This window comes from Esox lucius, chromosome 8 (genome assembly GCF_011004845.1).
Source record: "Esox lucius isolate fEsoLuc1 chromosome 8, fEsoLuc1.pri, whole genome shotgun sequence".
Taxonomy (NCBI): Eukaryota; Metazoa; Chordata; class Actinopteri; order Esociformes; family Esocidae; genus Esox; species Esox lucius.
In genome coordinates, this window is record NC_047576.1 from 28,663,228 (window position 1) to 28,683,557 (window position 20,330).

The 20,330-nt window shown below is 42.3% G+C and overlaps 1 protein-coding gene across 2 annotated transcripts in view; it reads left to right on the forward strand.

The window, feature by feature from the left end:
- Positions 1 to 968: 968 nt before the first annotated feature.
- The window catches only part of jak1 (Janus kinase 1), a 36,585-nt gene continuing 17,223 nt past the window's right edge, over positions 969 to 20,330 (forward strand). The window contains exons 1-6 of one of the 2 annotated variants that reach the window (XM_034293694.1): positions 969 to 1,223; positions 13,408 to 13,613; positions 16,690 to 16,813; positions 18,359 to 18,512; positions 18,895 to 19,058; positions 19,666 to 20,011. In XM_034293694.1, the coding sequence (XP_034149585.1) occupies positions 13,415 to 13,613; positions 16,690 to 16,813; positions 18,359 to 18,512; positions 18,895 to 19,058; positions 19,666 to 20,011 (987 nt within the window). In that variant the 5' untranslated portion in view covers positions 969 to 1,223; positions 13,408 to 13,414. Of the gene's footprint in view, positions 1,224 to 9,007; positions 9,027 to 13,407; positions 13,614 to 16,689; positions 16,814 to 18,358; positions 18,513 to 18,894; positions 19,059 to 19,665; positions 20,012 to 20,330 lie in introns of those variants that run through there. The other variant, XM_034293695.1, reaches the window with a different exon arrangement.

Here is a 20,330-nt window from a genome sequence, read left to right on the forward strand (position 1 = left end):
TGTGATGGCGAAACAACTGGGTCAGAGCATCTCCAAAACTGCAGCCCTTGTGGGTTATTTCCGGTCAGGGTCATGGCCGGCCAAGGCTCATTGATGCATGTGGGGAGCTGAAAAAGTTAATGCTGGTACTGATTGAAAGGTGTCAGATCACACAGTGCATTGCAATTTGTTGCATATGGGGTTGCGTAGCTGCCACAGAACTGGACCACGGAGCAATGAGAGAAGGTGGCCTGGTCTGATGAACCACGTTTCCTTTTACTGCACATGGATGGTTGGGTGTGTGTGTGTGTGTGGCTGACATGGAGAACACATGGCACCAGGATGCACTATGGGAAGAACGCAAGCCGGGGAGGCAATGTGATGCTTTGGGCAATGTTCTGCTGGGAAACCTTGGGTCCTGCCATTCATGTGGATGTTACTTTGACACTTACCACCTACCTGTGCATTGTTGCAGACCATGTGCACCCCTTCATGGCAACAATATTCTGTTATGGCATTGGTCTCTTTCAGCAGGATAATGCGCCCTGCGACAAAGCAAAAATGGCTCAGGAATGGTTTAGGAATGGTTTGAGGAACACAAAAACAAGTTCAAGGTATTGACTTGGCCTCCAAATTCCCCAGATCTCAATCCAATCAAGCATCTGTGGACAAACAGGTTTAATCTATGGAGGCCCCACCTCGCAACTTACAGGACTTAAAGGATCTGCTGCTAACGTCTTGGTGCCAGACACCACAGCGCAACATCATAGGTCTAGTGGAGTCCATGCCTTGACGGGTCAGGGTTGTTTTAGTGGCAAAAGGGGGACCCACACAATATTAGGCAGGTGGTCATAATGTTATGGCTGATTGGTGGTTACAATTTATTTTCTTAAGAATGTCATATACATATTGCAATGCATTGACATGTGGGCTTTTATTTTAAAATATTTCTCATTAACATAAAACAATGACGTCGTCTTTATTGCTGCTGGCAGAATACAGTCGATACGTGACAGGAAGGATCAAGCAGAATATGAACGTGCTCTCGACAAGAGTTGAAGGAAACGACGGTCAAAATATTTTTCGTTTGGGAATATTGACATACCTGGCTTGCTAAGGATCTTTTCTTTTAATTTTCAAGTTAGTCTTTACAAGTAGTCGTTTCACCACTGAGAATTATATTCTGGATCCATGAACAAAAACATACGGAAGTAAAGTTGGCTGCTATCTGGCTAGCTTGCTAGGTGAGTAAAACATTACTGTACATCTGATCATTTCCCAGTATTCTAAAAACTGTAATAACTTTCTAATTCATAAGGCAAGTTATTTATAGCTTCTAGAAATGCACAAAAAACAAACAACTAGCATGACCTAACTTGATTGCTAGCTACGTTACTTGGTTTAATTTAAGAGGAAACTCGTCAGCCAATAACGCATCAGCAAGACGCCTGCTTTTCGAGTCACAAAATTGACAAACATTTCTTCAAATAAAATAATAGTTGTTACATTGTTACTGTTAAGGTTTGTTTAGCTAGCTAACTGTCACTTTATTTTACACAGAGCGTAATTGTCAGCGTGGCATAATTTAATACTGCCAAACAAATATGCTGTCGTTCCCCAGAACATCGTAGAAATTATCTGTCCTCTTGTACGACTTATAGTTTGATTGTATCAATGTACATTTTGAATGTTCGATTACTCATTAAATCCAAAGAAATTGCGATCCGTAGAGGAATGTAATTCATTTCCGCTTAATTTTTTGCCAACTTTTCAGATGAGGATTATGAGAATATTTCAGTGAAACGAATTACTGGCTGGGATAATTTTGACTTCAAAAACAAACTCTTGGCAAAGGCAGTCAATCATTTAAAAATATTAACGTAATTCTTATCAAAACATCATTAGATATGTAAACAATCTTATCAAAAAAGATTGAAACATTATTTTTGGTCGATTACATTTGAAAATATTTTCTTATATAATGATCAGCACAAAAGGTAGTACCTGAAGGTAGTACCTGAATTTACCTGAATTTAAGTGTTTTATCATTTGACTTTAGTTTGATTTATTCAGCCCAAAATAAATTGTATATGTATGTGTATGTATGTACGTATGTGTGTATGTATGTACAGTGGATATAAAAAGTTTACACACCCCTGTAAAAATGCCCGGTTCTTGTGATGTAAAAGAATGAAAGAAAGAAATCATGTTAGAACATTTTTCACTTTTAATGTGACCTATAACGCGAACAATTCAATTGAAAAACAAACTGAAATCTTTGAGGGGAAAAGATGTACTCACAATAACCTGGTTGCATAAGTGTGCACACCCTTAAATTAATACTTTTTTGAAGCACCTTTTGATTTTATTACAGCACTGTCTTTTTGGGTAGGAGTCTATTAGCATGGCACATCTTGACGTGGCAATATATGCCAACTCTTCTTTGCAAAAGTTCTCCAGATCTGTCAGATTGCGAGGACATCTCCTGTGCACAGCCCTCTTCAGATCACCCCACAGATGTTCAATTGGATTCAGGTCTGGGCTCTAGCTGGGCCATTCCAAAATGTTAATCTTCTTATGGTGAAGCCCTGCTTTTGTGGATTTGGATGTGTGCCTTGGGGTCGTTGTCGTGCTGAAAGGTGAACTTCATCTTCAGCTTTCTAACGGATGCCTGAAGGTTTTGTGCCAAAATTGCCTGGTGTTTGGAACTGTTCATAATTCCCTACACCCTGACTAAGGCCCCAGTTCCAGCTGAAGAAAAACTGCCCCAAAGCATGATGCTGCCACCACCATGCTTCAATGTGGGTATGGTGTTCTTTGGGTGATGTGCAGTGTTGTTTTTGCACCAAGCATACCTTTTGGAATTATGGCCAACCTTGGTTTGATCAGATCATAACACATTTTCCCACGTGCTTTTGGGGGACTTGATGTTTGTTTTTGCAAACTTCAGCCGGGCTTGGATGTTTTTCTTTATAAGAAAAGGCTTCCGTCTTGCCATCCTACCCCATTCTTATGAATAATATGGGAGATTGTTGTCACATGTAGCACACAGCCAATACTTGTCCAGAAATTTCTGCAGTTCCTTTAATGTTGCTGTAGGCCTCTTGGACGCCTCCCTGACCAGTTTTCCTCTCGTCTTTTCATCAATTTTGGAGGGACGTCCAGTTCTTGGACGATGTCTCAGTTGTGCCATATTTTCTCTACTTGATGATGACTCTTTTCACTGTGTTATACACTCACCTAAAGGATTATTAGGAACACCATACTAATACTGTGTTTGAACCCCTTTCGCCTTCAGAACTGCCTTAATTCTACGTGATATTGATTCAACAAGGTGCTGAAAGCATTCTTTAGAATTGTTGGCCCATATTGATAGGATAGCATCTTGCAGTTGATGGAGATTTGTGGGATGCACATCCAGGGCACAAAGCTCACGTTCCACCACATCCCAAAGATGCTCTATTGGGTTGAGATCTGGTGACTGTGGGGGCCATTTCAGTACAGTACATTGTCATGTTCAAGAAACCAATTTGAAATGATTTGAGCTTTGTGACATGGTGCATTATCCTGCTGGAAGTAGCCATCAGAGGATGGACATGGTCAGAAACAATGCTCAGGTAGGCCGTGGAATTTAAACCATGCCCAATTGGCACTAAGGGGCCTAAAGTGTGCCAAGAAAACATCCCCCACACCAATACACCACCACCACCAGCCTGCACAATGGTAACAAGGCATGATGGATCCATGTTCTCATTCTGTTTACGCCAAATTCTGACTCTACCATCTGAATGTCTCAACAGAAATCGAGACTCATCCGACCAGGCAATATTCTTCCAGTCTTCAACTGTCCAATTTTGGTGAGCTTGTGCAAATTGTAGCCTCTTTTTCCTATCTGGAGATGAGTGGTACCCGGTGGGGTCTTGTGCTGTTGTAGCCCATCCGCCTCAAGGTTGTGCTTGTTGTTGCTTCACAAATGCTTTGCTGCATACCTCGGTTGTAACGAGTGGTTATTTCAGTCAAAGTTGCTCTTCTATCAGCTTGAATCAGTCGGCCCATTCTCCTCTGACCTCTAGCATCAACAAGGCATTTTCGCCCACAGGACTGCCGCATACTGGATGTTTTTCCCTTTTCACACCATTCTTTGTAAACCCCTAGAAACGGTTGTGTGTGAAAATCCCAGTAACTGAGCAGATTCTGAAATACTCAGAGCGGCCCGTCTGGCACCAACAACCATGCCACGCTCAAAATTGCTTAAATCAACTTTTTTTCCCATTCTGACATTCAGTTTGGAGTTCAGGAGATCTTGACCAGGATCACACCCCTAAATGCATTGAAGCAACTGCCATGTGATTGGTTGATTAGATAATTGCATTAATGAGAAATTGAACAGGTGTTCCTAATAATCCTTTAGGTGAGTGTATGTGTATATGTTTATATGTAAGTAGGCCTATATACATTTACTGTAGAACTATATTCAGTCGATCATTACTTTAAGACAATGAAAATGTCAAGAACGTTGAAAACGATCAAACGCAATGATGAAACTGGCTTTCCTGAGAACCACCATAGCAAAGGACGAGACAGAGTTCTCTGCTGCAGAGGATATATTCAGTAGAATTATTAGCCTCAGAAATCATCAATCACCTGCACCTCAGATTGCAGTCTAAATAAATGCTTTGCAGAGTTCATGTAGCAGAAACATTTCAACATCAGTTGTTCTGAGGAGACTCCATGAATTAGGCCTTTATGGAGTTGCTGCAAAGAAACCACTACTTTAGGACCACAATAAGAAGAGAATTGCTTGCGATAAGAAACACGAGAAATTGACATTAGAGTGGTTGAAATCTATCCTTTGGTTTGATGAGTCCAAATGAGTGATTTTTTTTTTGGTTACAACCGCCATGTTTTTGTGTGATGCAGAGTGGGTGAACAGAATCTCAGCAGGAGGTGTGATGGTGTTGGGGTGCTTTGCTGGCAACACTATTTAGAATTCAAGATGCACTAACCAGGATAGCTACCATAGCATTCTGCAGCGATACGCCATCCCATCTGGTTTGCGCTTAGTGGGGACTATCATTTGGTTTGGCATGAGTTAGACCGCAGGGTGAAGGAAAAGCAGCCAACTAGCGCTCAGCATATGTGGACACACCTTCAAGACTGTTGGAAAATCATTCCAGCTGACAACCTCATAAAGCTGGTTGAGAGAATCCCAACAGTGTGCAAAGCTGTCATCAAGGCAAAGGGTGGCTACTTTGAAGAATGTAAAATATTAATGTATTTTTATTTAACACTTTTTGGTTACTACTGGTCACTTATTCTAACATGTCGAAAATGGTAAAAATAAAGAAATAGCATTGTAGTAGTATCATGATCTATCAATGATCTATCAATTTTTAAAGCCAGGTTAAAAACACTTCTCTTCTCATGTGCCCATGACTGAGCACTTAAACTTAACCACACTGTTTAGCCTTCTAGCTTCCCACTTTTAATCGTTAGCCTTATAGCTTATAGCCACTTCTAATCTTTGTTTTCTTATTGTATTTTTTTAAAATTAATATGATGTATTCAAACTTTTGATCATGGCCATTTGGGTGATTTCTGTTTTCATTATAATTTAAAAAGGAGCCACATAACTATCTGATAATAAATGGCTTCATATGATCACTATCCTTAAATATGACAGGTTTTTTTGATCAGTCATATTTTCAAAATCAATGCCACAATTTCACAGTTTTTGCCAGGGTATGCAAACTTGTGAGCACAACTGTACTTTTGTCATTTGTTTGGTGAGTTAGGTAGTTAAACAAGCAATCTTCAGGTGTGAATTAGTGCTATAAAATGAACATTCCATATTCACATGATACTTCTTCAGTAAAATATCAGAGCCCTATTCACTTTCAGTGAAGGGTATTAAAGGGGGACTGGTTTGCAATGCGAGCAAATGGAAGAAGGCAAACATATTGATCAGACACTTTTAGAAAGCAAGTTAATGTATATAGCACATTTAATACATAAAAGCAATTCAGTGTGCTTCATAAAGAAAAATATCAAAATTAAACAGAATAAAAACAAATAGTAGTATGAAAACATCAAGTAGGCAATTCAATGTGCTTTACATAAAATAATAAAATAGAAATGGAATAAAAACTAAATAAAAACAACTAGTAGATTCCATGAGGAAGCTATAAAAGCTGTAAGGCTAACAGTGTGGGTAAGTTTAAGTGCTCAGTCATAGGCACGTGAAAAGAGAAGTGTTTTTCAACTGAATTTTAAAATTGATATGTTTGGGGCTCGTCTAAGATCTTCTGGTAGTTAATTCTGGTTGTGTGCAGCATAAATGCTAAACACAGCTTCACCATGTTTAGTTTGGACTTTGGGCTGTACTCTCTGCCCTGAGTTCATGGATCTAAGAGCCCTGCTTGGTTTATACTCTTCAATCATATCAGAAATGTATTTGGGCCTAAACCGTTTTGTGATTTATAGACTAAAAGTACCACTTTAAAATCTATTCTGTAACTGGCTGGAAGCCAGTGGAAAGATTTTTACCGGACCAGAGTGCTCTGTTCTCTTGGTCCTGGTTAACATGTTTTTGGGGAGTCCAGTTAAGAGGCCATTACAGTAGTCAACTCTACTGGAAATAAAATCATGGATGAGCTTCTCTTGGTATTTTTGGGACACCAAGCCCATGATTCTGGCTATATTTGTGAGATGACAGAGTGCTGTTTTGGTGACCTCTGTTAAATATGAGGTCTATCAGGACACCAAGATTATGCACTTGGTCCTTGATTTTTAGGGCCTGAGAATCCAGGTCTTTACTAACACGAGTTCTCTTATTTTTGTTGCCAAACACATTCATCTCTGTTTAAACTTGGTTTTATTGTAGGCAATTTTGGTTCAAGCATTTATTTGCTCTATACAGTGACACAGTGAGTCTATTCAGCTGTAGTCATGCGGTTTGAAAGCCATATATATTTGAGCATCATCTGCATGCTATGGTAGTTAATGTCGTTATTCTGTAAAATTTGGCAGATGGGAAATATGAGATACTACATTTGAAAGATGGGTGGGAGCGCTATACGTGCCTACATTCACTGACCAACATGTTCAGTCTCATCTTCTACTTGTTGTGCCTCACCATTGAAATCAGAAAGTGTCAGAGCTTCGGTCGGTTTTTCTCTGGTCCCACTATGCATTTTTTTGACAAGACTTTGATGAATGCTGGGCCTACCTGTTGAGAATCGTCTGTTTCAAATCTAAATTGATTAGCTAAGCCAAGTTGCTGTGTAGCTCTGTGGGAAGAGCAACTGTCTCTGCATCCAAAGGTTGTGAGGTTGTGGCCAGTTCGACTCTATACTTTGTGTTTTCACAAACAATGTGCCAAGTCATTCAAAACAACATTGTATAACTCAAGAAGATCAACGTGCTGATCCCCTTGGATTGAGTTGAAATTACTACTGTGGGGAATTGTAATTTACGATCAAATGTGTTGTTTTGTTGTACTATGATATTGTGATATTTTTTGTTATAGTATTTGTTGAAGCTATTCAATTTGGTTCCATAATCTAGGACATTGAAATCTTCAGTGAATGATGTTGAGAGCTGGCATTTCCAAAATGAGGTTGACTGGCACAACCATATATGTAATGAATCCATGAATCCATGAACCATGTGTGCTGGCATGTTTGTATACAGACACATGCAAGCTGCTGCTGCGCCAAGCTGCTGCTGCGCCAAGCTGCTGCTGCGCCAAGCTGCTGCTGCGCCAAGCTGCTGCTGCGCCAAGCTGCTGCTGCGCCAAGCTGCTGCTGCGCCAAGCTGCTGCTGCGCCAAGCTGCTGCTGCGCCAAGCTGCTGCGTAGCCCAGTAGTTAGTACAACTCTGTACAACACCAAGGCTGTAAACTCCCATCATTAATACAGAACAACAAAAGTGGGGGACAACATGTTTACCAATGCCTTGTTTAATATGGCTTTTGGAAACGTTGTGCAAATTCCCAGATGGGAGCTGACCAATCACTGGTTTTTAAGGTGTCCTACTTCCGTGTTGCCTTAACAATAAATGCTGGAACTTCCTTTTTTGCCGGACCATGTAAACGGAGCCGGCCTAGAAGAGCGAATGTGACTGACTGACCGACCCTTGTTAAATAGCGTAGTGGTTAGAGACGCAGGCTCCGGAGCAACAGGTCCCGCGTGCGACTCCCGTAACAGTCAAAACACATTGAGATTCAGGACAGACAAAAACTATGATGGCTACAACCCTATGTAGCTACGTAAAAGGAAGCCTAAAATAAAACAGTTCTGGTGGATATTAGGATTTGTTCAGGATAGACAAACACTTCGCAGGCTACATGATTCTCTCGTCTTCTCACTTGATGAAAAAATCTTATTGTCACTTACACTCACCTAAAGGATTATTAGGAACACCATACTAATACAGTGTTTGACCCCCTTTCGCCTTCAGAACTGCCTTAATTCTACGTGGCATTGATTCAACAAGGTGCTGAAAGCATTCTTTAGAAATGTTGGCCCATATTGATAGGATAGCATCTTACAGTTGATGGAGATTTGTGGGATGCACATCCAGGGCACAAAGCTCCCGTTCCACCACATCCCAAAGATGCTCTATTGGGTTGAGATCTGGTGACTGTGGGGGCCATTTCAGTACAGTGAACTCATTGTCATGTTCAAGAAACCAATTTGAAATGATTCGAGCTTTGTGACATGGTGCATTATCCTGCTGGAAGTAGCCATCAGAGGATGGGTACATGGTGGTCATAAAGGGATGGACATGGTCAGAAACAATGCTCAGGTAGGCTGTGGCATTTAAACAATGCCCAAATGGCACTAAGGGGCCTAAAGTGTGCCAAGAAAACATCCCCCACACCATTACACCACCACCAGCAGCCTGCACAGTGGTAACAAGGCATGATGGATCCATGTTCTCATTCTGTTTACGCCAAATTCTGACTCTACCATCTGAATGTCTCAACAGAAATCGAGACTCATCCGACCAGGCAATATTCTTCCAGTCTTCAACTGTCCAATTTTGGTGAGCTTGTGCAAATTGTAGCCTCTCTTTCCTATGTGTAGTGGAGATGAGTGGTACCTGGTGGGGTCTTCTGCTGTTGTAGCCTATCCGCCTCAAGGTTGTGCATGTTGTGGCTTCACAAATGCTTTGCTGCATACCTCGGTCAAAGTTGCTCTTCTATCAGCTTGAATCAGTCAGCCCATTCTCCTCTGACCTTAGCATCAACAAGGCATTTTCGCCCACAGGACTGCCGCATACTGGATGTTTTTCCCTTTTCACACCATTCTTTGTTAACCCTAGAAACGGTTGTGCGTGAAAATCCCAGTAACTGAGCAGATTCTGAAATACTCAGAGCGGCCCGTCTGGCACCAACAACCATGCCACGCTCAAAATTGCTTTCCCATTCTGACATTCAGTTTGGAGTTCAGGAGATTGTCTTGACCAGGACCACACCCCTAAATGCATTGAAGCAACTGCCATGTGATTGGTTGATTAGATAATTGCATTCATTAGAAATTGAACAGGTGTTCCTAATAATCCTTTAGGTGAGTGTAGATGCTATTTGTGGTGAATGTTACTCAGTTTAACACAATGGTTAATGGTGTCTAACGAAATATGAAGTCAGCGTTATGTTAATGCGTGACAAAATTATATAATGTCAAGAGGCTATACTGACACCCAGTAAATGTACAGCTCTGTGGCATAGTGGTTAACGACACAGCCTTTCATGTGGGTGACCTGGGTTTGATTCTTGAGAGGGCAGCCACGATTAACACATTTTATTGTGGGCCGGCTGAACTCTGCTTGCCTGGTTTCTTGTTGGTCTACTAAAGTTATTAACATAGAAAGAGAATTCCACTAAACACAGTAGTCACAACACTAAATGCAGTTTTAAATACATTTTATTTGGTGGAAGTTATTGCTGCTACAGGTTTCAGAACTATTTTTTAAATCTGAAGTGGCGATTACGTTTTCACGCGGAATTGCTCTGGATAACTTTGAGAAATTGGTGTTTCTTCTCTCAGGATCTCTTGTTCACAATTAGGGTTTGGCTGAACATCTAATAACTGGCTAAAATCTGAAAGGGTTAACACATTTTCAGGGCACTGTATGTGGAAGAAAACAACTGTCAAAATATGAAATTGCCTTAATTGAAAAAAGGGATTCATTTATTGAGATGTGTACAAAGTTGTGTCATTGTATACAAGACTTGACATAGCCCCTCCATTGCTCTCTTCCTTGAGAAATAATTCCTGATCAGAGACAATGGAGAAAGAATTCCGAAGAATTTTGTTCACTGGCTACTTCACTCACAGTGAATCAAAATGTGTGGCAACTGGGTTCAATGGTTAACAAGTATTTGTACTGAGCTGTTACCCTAGTTCTAATTGGTCGTACAGTTGTTCGAAGTCAAAGCTGTAGTCAAATCCTGGAAGTCTTCCACCAGGGACTGTCAACAGTATCTATATGAGCTAATAGGGGTTGTGTAATGACATGTATCCCTCCCTAAATAGTCTCTCTTCTCATTTTTGTGATAATGTAGCCTATTTTCTTGACAGAGCAACAGAGAGTGGCAGGGGGACTTCTAACGTCATCAGTGAGTCAGAGTTACTGTGCTGGGTGGATTAGCAAAATGCCCCTGAGAATGTGGTGTAATGTACTACATGTTCAGTTTTAACTTTTACAGAGTGGTGGCCTAGATTTGAATTGTTTGGATGTGAATAATGAATTCATGATGAGCATCAGAAGTCCTGTGTAGCTCAGCTGGTCGAGCCTGGTGCTTTTCAATGCCAGGGTTGTGGGTTGAATTTATGCACTCCCTATTGTAAGTCTCTCTGGATTATAGTGTAGGGTGAATAATGAATTTGTAGCAGGCTGTAGATCTAGTTAAACATGCAGACTGCGATTTATTTCTTTATTTTTTACTCACTGGTTGTAAAAGTGTCACAGTAGAACTAAAAAGGGTCCTCAATGTGATTTGCTGACTTGTGCTCCATGTCAGTATTTTGAAATTTGTTGATAGTATGATAGTAGTTAATGTAACTACAGATTATTTACATATAAACAATATATAACACCTCAGTAGATTGGGGCGCCGTCCTCGGGTCGCTAATGTGGATGTTATGAAACAAACCGCGTCCTCGTCGCTGGTGGTACTGCTCACACTCCCGTAGAAGATGCGGAATTAATAGATGAGTGCAGACTAGAACTAGGTCTACTACAATCAGCCCTTCTTACCCTCTAACTCCCCCCCTCTTCAGCACGCACACCCTCTTACCCCCTTCCTCATACCCTTTTCTGTGCTCATCCTTCCTCTATTGTCCTAATTTTCTCTTTCCCCTCATCCTGTTATTGTCGGGGACGTCATGTCCTCTAGTCCTTGGAATGCCCTGTCACGACGTTTCGCTCGTCGAAATGAAATTATTTCTGTAGCTGTGGTAGTGCTGGGTGGTGTGTGGGTGTGTTCTCGCACTCGGCAAAACAGCCCGCAACAGGAAATTCCAGTTCTCAGGGGAAGTCTGTTATGTAGCTCCTGCTTTTGTAACTGCCCATTTGTATAGTCCCCGGTAAAATCCATAAGGGATCGGCAAACACTGGAAAGGACGGTCCTAAAGACACGGCCAGCTAACCTGACACGTCCGTGGTAGCATTACTTGTAATTGATAAAGAATGGAATGTGTCAAGGTTGTGAACGTCTGGAGCGTGACTGTAAAGGCACCTCTGAAGTTCTCTTTAGATCCTGAGCAGGCGTTCTCATAGTTGTGTAGTTACTTCAAATTAAAGGGACCCATGCAGCGCTAACACGGCACTACACTTTGCCATCGCTCAGTGCGTTATGAGGATGTGTTTAGTGACTGTGACCTTTGGCTGTCTGTAGACACGTAAGACAGTTCAGGGAACAGGTTAGTGGACATGTCGCGCCAACACGCTTGTTGACATCAAGAGAAACCACGTCGATTTCTTAAATGATGCATCGCCAGATCTTGGCGCAGTCACAACAGGTTTTCTTCCTTACCAATTTTATCATGCCCAGTTTGCATTTGCGGTCAACAACTCCTCAGCAGGTTTGGGAAAGCAGTGTTCAGATGTGTTCATAGAATTCAAGAAAATGATCATACATCATGTTTTCCCTGGACCTTGTAATTATGAAAATAACTAAGTTGCTTTGTATTAGTTGAAGCTTCTGACAAACATTTCATGTTTAGTGTAATATATCACTGGTAATTTATTTTCTGTGACAAAGGGGTTTGCACTGATTAGAGGCATTTTGAAGAAAACCTATGCTTACTGGGCATAATTCAGTTCACAGTATGTTTAAAAGTCAAGAACAATGTAGTTCTATGTAACAGAGTTACTTGTACCAGATGTGAGTTTAAGGTCTACAAGTGTAATAAATTAAAGTATATGGGATCATATGAGAAAACACAACAAATGTTTACATAGCTGTTAAATACTTTTTAGTTCGACCAAGAACCACACTGTAGGACTATGTATAATAACATTACCATAATAAATCATAATTAAAACGTTTGAATGACATTTGTATGACACTAAGACGATATGTATACACATTCAGCAAAATATATTGTTTCATTTTTCATCTCAAAATATTTTTTCTCAAAATAGAACGGTTTCACTGCTGAACCTCATAATAGTAATATCCTTTTGTGGGGATAAAAGGGTTGTTTTTCCTGGTCACAGTTATAGAGCTACTCAACTGCTTGTTAAATTATCTTCACCAGGGAAAAACACTGCACACTATTTTACTGCAGCTTGTGTAGTATCCCAACTTGCTAGAGAGAGATTTTAATTTGCCTTTCATTCCCTGTATAGGCTCATGGTCATGTGCTCCAATATCTCCAGCTCTCTGACCATAGTCTTGTTTGGATAGCTGTTTGGCCAACTTTTCTGAGGTCCAGTCCGGTCAGCTCTTCCAAAACTAATGTAAAATAGCTGCACTAGTACTTAAGCCCAAATAGTAGATGCGTTTGTTCAATATGAATATGTTGTTCAAGATGCCCATCTATTTTGTTGACATCTAATTTGTCAGAGATTTAAACAGGCTAGTGACTTCCAGAATTCTGAAGTTGTCGCCCGATCAGAGGCGACACCCGGTCTTCACTCCTCCACATGTACTGGAGCGGTTGAATGGGAAAGAAGGGGCCCCTTTCTTTGTTTGTTCGTCAAGACTACAACTTGTGGGATGAGGTGCCTGCGACGCTAGAAATGTTCTCAATGACATTAGCGTTTTTGCTTCGCTGACATCTGTGTGTGGGCGTCGAATGACGTCACTTAAGACCCTGAGTCACCACTACCTCAGCTAGCTCCCCTCTGGATGAGTTGATTGTGAATTACCCATGACATGTGTTCCCGCCGTCTCACCCTCCATCCCTCCCTCCAGAGCCTGGATGCCAAGTCCGGGGGTTATGGAGCTGGGCAGGCAACTGTGTGGCAAGATGAGGAGGTCTAAAAGAGCAGAGGGCCCCGTCGCCATGCCCATGAGGGGCCTAGAGATCCATTTCTACCTGCCTGACACTCACCAGCTGGAGTTCCTGAAAGACAGCTTCACCGCGGAGGAGCTGTGCGTGCGTGCCGCCAAACGATGCTGTGAGTACTGTCTCGCCTCCTGCCAACTTTGTCTGTTTTGAGGGAGCGTGTTTATATTTCATGGCGTGACTGGATGAGTGTGTTTGTGCGTGCCCCCCTGTGGGCATCTCTTTCTGTGAGTCTTGTGCACGCTAGCAATAAATGGTGTCCCATACGTTTGCATACTTGGGGAGATTTTTCTTTCTGAACTTTGTATATTCTAAAGTTGGTGAATTGGAAATAGTTTGGGCTGTGTGTGGGGACATGCCCTGTTTGAGCCTGTATGCCAACAGGAAGGTCCGCTGTGAATAGGCACTGTCAGATTACACAACTTTCCTTTAGAGGAAGGAGAAATACAGGAACTCAGACATTTCTTGATATGTTTAATCTGTTTGTGTGCAGCACTGCTTATTGTCAGTGTACAATGGGGCCATAATGCACATTTACATTTTAGTCATTCAGCAGACACTCTTTTCCAGATATGACATAGGATCTGAAAACATTAGGGATGTCTGTATTCATGTTTTATTGACATTTCTTTAGGTTTTAAAATGTTCTTTATCACTGCAGAGTTGCAATGCTTATGTAACACCAAATCCTACAATAAGAAACGACAGCACCGGGTCTGAGTGAGGTTATTCTAATAATTTTACCGGGATAGAACCGTAACTGAATCCTACAATAAGAAACGACAGCACCGGGGCTGAGTGAGGTTATTCTAATCATTTTACCAGGATATAACCGTAAACGAATCCTCTGGACCCGCCCATCTCCACATACATTGTTTTTCAGTAATTACACTATGTACTGTGTCATACAATAAAAACAGATTGACAAAGCAAATGCAACCCAGCTACAATCCTGCAAGATATTCGGGTGGAGTGCCTTGAGCAACTGAAAAACTTTTTTGGGGCCTTGTTGGAGCAGGGATTTGAACCAGCTGCTTCTCAGTTACTGACCAAACATGCAAACTATTAAGGCTATCACATGCTCATAGATGGGAGTATTGGTTTTTAATGCTGGTTTGGCTGCTTTCTTATTAGACAAGCAAAGATCCACTCTCCCCTTGTTTTGACTCTGGGATCGAACAGCAGAGTAAAAGACAGGGAATTGAAAAGATTCCGTAAGTCTTCCTGCATTAACAATAAGACATCTGTTTGGGATTGGGCCGGGGGGGGGGAGTTCTGGAGCTTTCTCATTATGTTAAACCAGACTAGTACTGCAAAATGAGAGGGAAGAGAAGAGTTCATGGTGCAGCAGAAAACATCTACAACAACTCAGGAGTAGTTCACACAAACTAGGTATAGGCTTAACAAGCCAGGTAGTTGCCAGCGCAAATGTATGTTTATAGTCCAATGCAAACGAGTGTTGGTCTCTGCAGAGTGTGTGTGTGTGTGTGTGTGTGGTCCCTGGTCAGTTTTAGGTTGTGTAAGTACGAATTGGTATGGATGTGGCTCTCAGCTCTGTCACAACAAAACAAAAGGGCTCAGAAGAGGAAGTGTCCTGGCCTCAGGCTTTTCCTGTATCTCACTGTTTATAAGCAACAGAATGGCTCAGCTTTTAATGCTACACTACTAGTCTGTAATATCAGTAGGCCTCCACCTTTTAAGTAGTTTCTTGTAAAATCACTTCAAGTTTACATTTGGCCTTTTCAGACTCTAATGACCATATATTCTAGTGAATGTATATATCTTTTTTTCATTTGGCAAAGCCTCCATTTTATACCAATATTGCAACAAGTTGTGTGCAATCCCCGTTGTCCTTTGGTAAAACGCTTAGACATCATTCAGCGATGATCTGCAGATATATTGATAAATGTGTCAACAATAGACCCTATTTTTAAAAGACGACCACACTGGTGGGGGTGCTTCCTGCTTTTGCCCAGTCTCTCCTTCTAAGCAGGTTAAAAAATACATCCTGCTAGACTGGGTACCGCTTGCTGGCAAACTAACTTTACATAATGTTTAATATCCTGGTGAAACATGGTTTAATACTGATTGGAAAATGTATTTACTAATTGCATCACAATAGTTTTTCAGGACTAAGATGGCAAATCAGTTAATTGTATCGATTTGTGCCTTGTCAAACAAACAGAGGCTGTGGTAATTAGCTTGCTTTTTATTTGATAGGTTTTTTGGCAAACTATTTAGATCTGTTATTAGCAACTTGTAATATATAATGTACATTTACACTCTTTTTACATAAAGGCTGACTGACATTAAAACAGCAACTGATTTGAGCCTTGCTTATTGAAAACAGTGTGTGAGGGATATTACTGTTGATCTTTGGCCAGCATTCTGTACTGTAGAATGAATAGCATAGTCTTTACACATGACTACTTTTGTTAAAACTGTAATTGATTGAAGCCTCACTCAATTTGAAACAGTGCCTGTGGCAGTTTTAAATTGAAATCGGTGACTAGCAATCTATTCTGTAAAATGTATACTGTTTTTAGACGAGACGACTGTTGTTCATATGGCAAGTTTCCTTCAACATGGGAGGAAGTAGTTTTGGCTTGATAACCATCCTCGATAGATAGGATCTGTCAGCCTGTGTACTGTATATTGTACATAAGCAGACGTGTTTCTATGTTTAAACAGCTTAAACAAACGCAAAATCAGCTACTGCTGATACTCTTTTTAAATAATTACAGGTCATATTTAATGAAATCTGGAAGCTCTAGGCAGTTAATGTAATAGTTAATGTCAATCACCTTTTCAATCTGATTTAGGCTTTGAGGCGGGACGTCTGCTGGCCAGGGGATTATTCACAGCCTTTCTTATTGACTGTTTTCCAGAGGAGATGTCCCTCCGTGTGTTGCTACACTTCTTTCCTGTCTCCTTGGCTCCGCTGTAAATTCCTGTTCCCATGACAACCTTGGATAGACCCACTTTACAGTGACTGAAAATGAAAATCGGAGTGTTAATACCTTAATGTTTCACACGGAGGCGGTTGTGCCTGTGTTCCGCCATAAGCTACATGTACAGTAACACCCGTGGACTACTGACCATAAGAACCGCTGTGCTAATAACCTGTTCAAACACGGGGCACCTAGTGAATGATTAAATGACCTTTGTTTTCCCCCGCTCTCCCCCAGACATCTCCCCCCTGTGTCACAACCTGTTTGCTCTGTATGATGAGAGCCGGACCCTGTGGTACCCTCCGAGCCACGTCTTCAATATCACAGAAGACACCTCTATAAAGCTGCACTACCGCATGAGGTACGTAGTGTGTGTGCCCGTTATCACATGAGGTACTTGGTGTGTGTGCCCGTTATCACATGAGGTACTTGGTGTGTGTGCCCGTTATCACATGAGCTACTAGGTGTGTGTGCCCGTTATCACATGAGCTACTAGGTGTGTGTGCCCGTTATCACATGAGCTACTAGGTGTGTGTGCCCGTTATCACATGAGCTACTAGGTGTGTGTGCCCGTTATCACATGAGCTACTAAGTGTTTGTGCCTGTTATCACACGATAACAACCATCTCTGTGCGTGATCTCAATAATCCCAGTCTTTATAACGGAGAATCTTCCCGATTCCCATCATTCGATGTCAGGCCACCTTCCGTTGCCTTTGAGCACACGTAACTAACCAACTCTGCCAAGGGTTTTCAGCAACAACACCTGCTGCTGTCACCACCACGCTCTCTCAACCGTTGCCTCTGGTAGCCGCGCGAACGCTCCAACAATACTGCCTTTCATCAACAACCATTCAGTGTAACAACAAAGCCACCGAGCAAGGGGGCTTTATACGGGCCGCATGGTGAACTAGATTACGTGGGAGAAGGGTTACAGTAGTATGACCTTTGCATTATTATTTATATGGAAACCATTTAGCAGACACTCTTACATACTTAACCCTTGTGCGCCCCTCTGGCATTTTTGTACATTTTTCAACATTCTTATTTATTTGGGGATCATTTTGTCTGTGTTGCAGCTAGGGGCATGATTTTTTGGCAGAACTCTTATTTTTAGTTACATTTTTGAAATCCAATGTCTTTAACTCTTTCATGTCTTTCATACTCTGTTTATTAATTTTGCACCATTTTGACACCTTCGTGGACAAAAATGTCCCATTTACTTTTTATCTCACTGCCATTAGAGTATAAAACCATGCATTCTGTAATGTAAGCATTTCATTTTGAAGAAAAGTAGTGATATTTGACATTTTTACTGTATTTTGTAATAAATAATGTGGTAATTCAAACAATCAAGCTGGCATTTAAAGGGATACAATCCTGAAAATGATTGAATGTTTGGTTGTTTTGAGCAGGTTTCAAGTTTAAGAGATTTATGAAAAAATTGCTGAAAAAAATATGACTGTATAAATATTTTATGTCAGTTTATTGTACGTGTACATTTTTGTCCACGAAGGTGTCCAAAGGGTAGTCAATTTGAGGGGCGCACAAGGGTTAAAACATCCAAGTTGGTCATCCTGGCGGATAACAGAACAGGATGTGTTCTTTTCCCTTGCCTGTTCACTTGTAGAGAATCTTAGAGATCAACTTAAAACCTAGAGGGAAAGACAGCAGATATGCGTGCCATGCTCACTTCCCCTCTGAGCGGACAGCGGGGCGCTGAGGGCCTGCCTGAATGGGCACTGTGTTCAGCTGAATTTGCATCAGACACACTGGATTGTGTGTCCACATACAGGTTCCAGCCAACCTTTGTAAAACAAAAACGAGTGTGTATAGAGATGGAAAACACACCCACCCACTCCTGGATAATGTGTTGGTATTCGGTGCTGTGTCTTCTGTCCGTCCAGGTTTTACTTCACTAACTGGCACGGGACCAGTGAGAGTGAGTCTCCAGTGTGGAGACACTGTATCAGCAAACTGAGGGGAGGTCTCAGTCCAAACAAGGTCCCAGAGGGAACACCACTGCTGGACGCTGCCTCCTTGGACTACCTGTTCGCCCAGGTTTGTGTTTGATCCGCATCCATCTGTACACGTGGAGACCCAACACAAAGAAGGGAAAACCTGATGAATGAGGTTTAGCGAAAAACCTGTAATTTGGTGTAGTGTTACAATTGGGGTTACTTTTAGGTTTAGACATGGGTTTGGATTTAAGGTTAGGTATTAGAGCTGGCTTGAGTTCAGACGTGTTATACAGGGATATGGCTGGGGAATAAGGAACATCTGGATTCTGGATTAGGTCTCAGGTATGTTTGTGTGAATGTGAAAGTGTTTATCTGTCTCTGTGAAGGTTTGTACATTCACAGGGGTGATTCATAGCTTTTTGTAATTTCATTGGAACACGGTGGTAAATGTCAGATGGGTGTGTCTATTTGTGTGTCTCCAGGGCCAGCATGATTTTCAGAAAGGTTTGGCTGTGGTGCGTAGCCCCCAGACTGAAGCGGAGCAGCATGAGATCGAGAACGAGTGTCTGGGCATGGCTGTCCTGGCCATCACTCACTACTCCATGACCCGTGACATCCCCCTCTCCACTGCCTCAAATGACATCAGGTACATCTAGATGAACACACAGATACTCAGACACACCTATACAAACGTAACACACAGATACACCTATACAAATGTAACAGACACACACAAAACACAGATTCTTTATCCTTAATGCCTTCCCCTCTGTACAGATACAATGTCCTTAATGCCTCCCCCTCTGTCCAGATACAATGTCCTTAATGCCTCCCCCTCTGTCCAGATACAATGTCCTTAATGCCTCCCCCTCTGTCCAGATACAATGTCCTTAATGCCGCCCCCTCTGTCCAGATACAATGTCCTTAATGCCGCCCCCTCTGTCCAGATACAATGTCCTTAATGCCGCCCCCTCTGTCCAGATACAATGTCCTTAATGCCTCCCCCTCTGTCCAGATACAATGTCCTTAATGCCTCCCCCTCTGTCCAGATACAATGTCCTTAATGCCTCCCCCTCTGTCCAGATACAATGTCCTTAATGCCTCCCCCTCTGTCCAGATACAATGTCCTTAATGCCGCCCCCTCTGTCCAGATACAATGTCCTTAATGCCTCCCCCTCTGTCCAGATACAATGTCCTTAATGCCTCCCCCTCTGTCCAGATACAATGTCCTTAATGCCTCCCCCTCTGTCTAGCTACAAGCGGTTTATCCCGGAGTCCCTAAACAGAAGCATTAAACAGCGTAACATCCTAACCCGGCTCCGTATCAACAACGTCTTCAAAAATTTCCTGAACGAGTTCAACAGCCGCACGGTGCAGGATAGCAACATCACCTTGTACGACCTGAAGATCAAGTACCTGTCCACTTTGGAAGGCCTGACTCGAGGCCTGGGTCGGGAGGTGCTGGAGCCCAGAGCCCTGGTAGTTACCCAGGAGGGAGAGACCAACGGGGGGCTGAGCCATGGACCGGAGCCCTCCCCCGCTATGGAGGTCCAGGTCACTGGGACCACAGGGATATCATACAGGAGGAGCCCTCCTAATGTGAGTGGGGAGCTAGGGTGGTGGAAGGAGCCCTCCTAATGTGAGTGGGGTGGTGGAAGGAGCCCTCCTAATGTGAGTGGGGAGCTAGGGTGGTGGAAGGAGCCCTCCTAATGTGAGTGGGGTGTTAGGGAGGTGGAAGGAGCCCTCCTAATGTGAGTGGGGAGCTAGGGTGGTGGAAGGAGCCCTCCTAATGTGAGTGGGGAGCTAGGGTGGTGGAAGGAGCCCTCCTATTGTGAGTGGGGAGCTAGGGTGGTGGAAGGAGCCCTCCTAATGTGAGTGGGGAGCTAGGGTGGTGGAAGGAGCCCTCCTAATGTGAGTG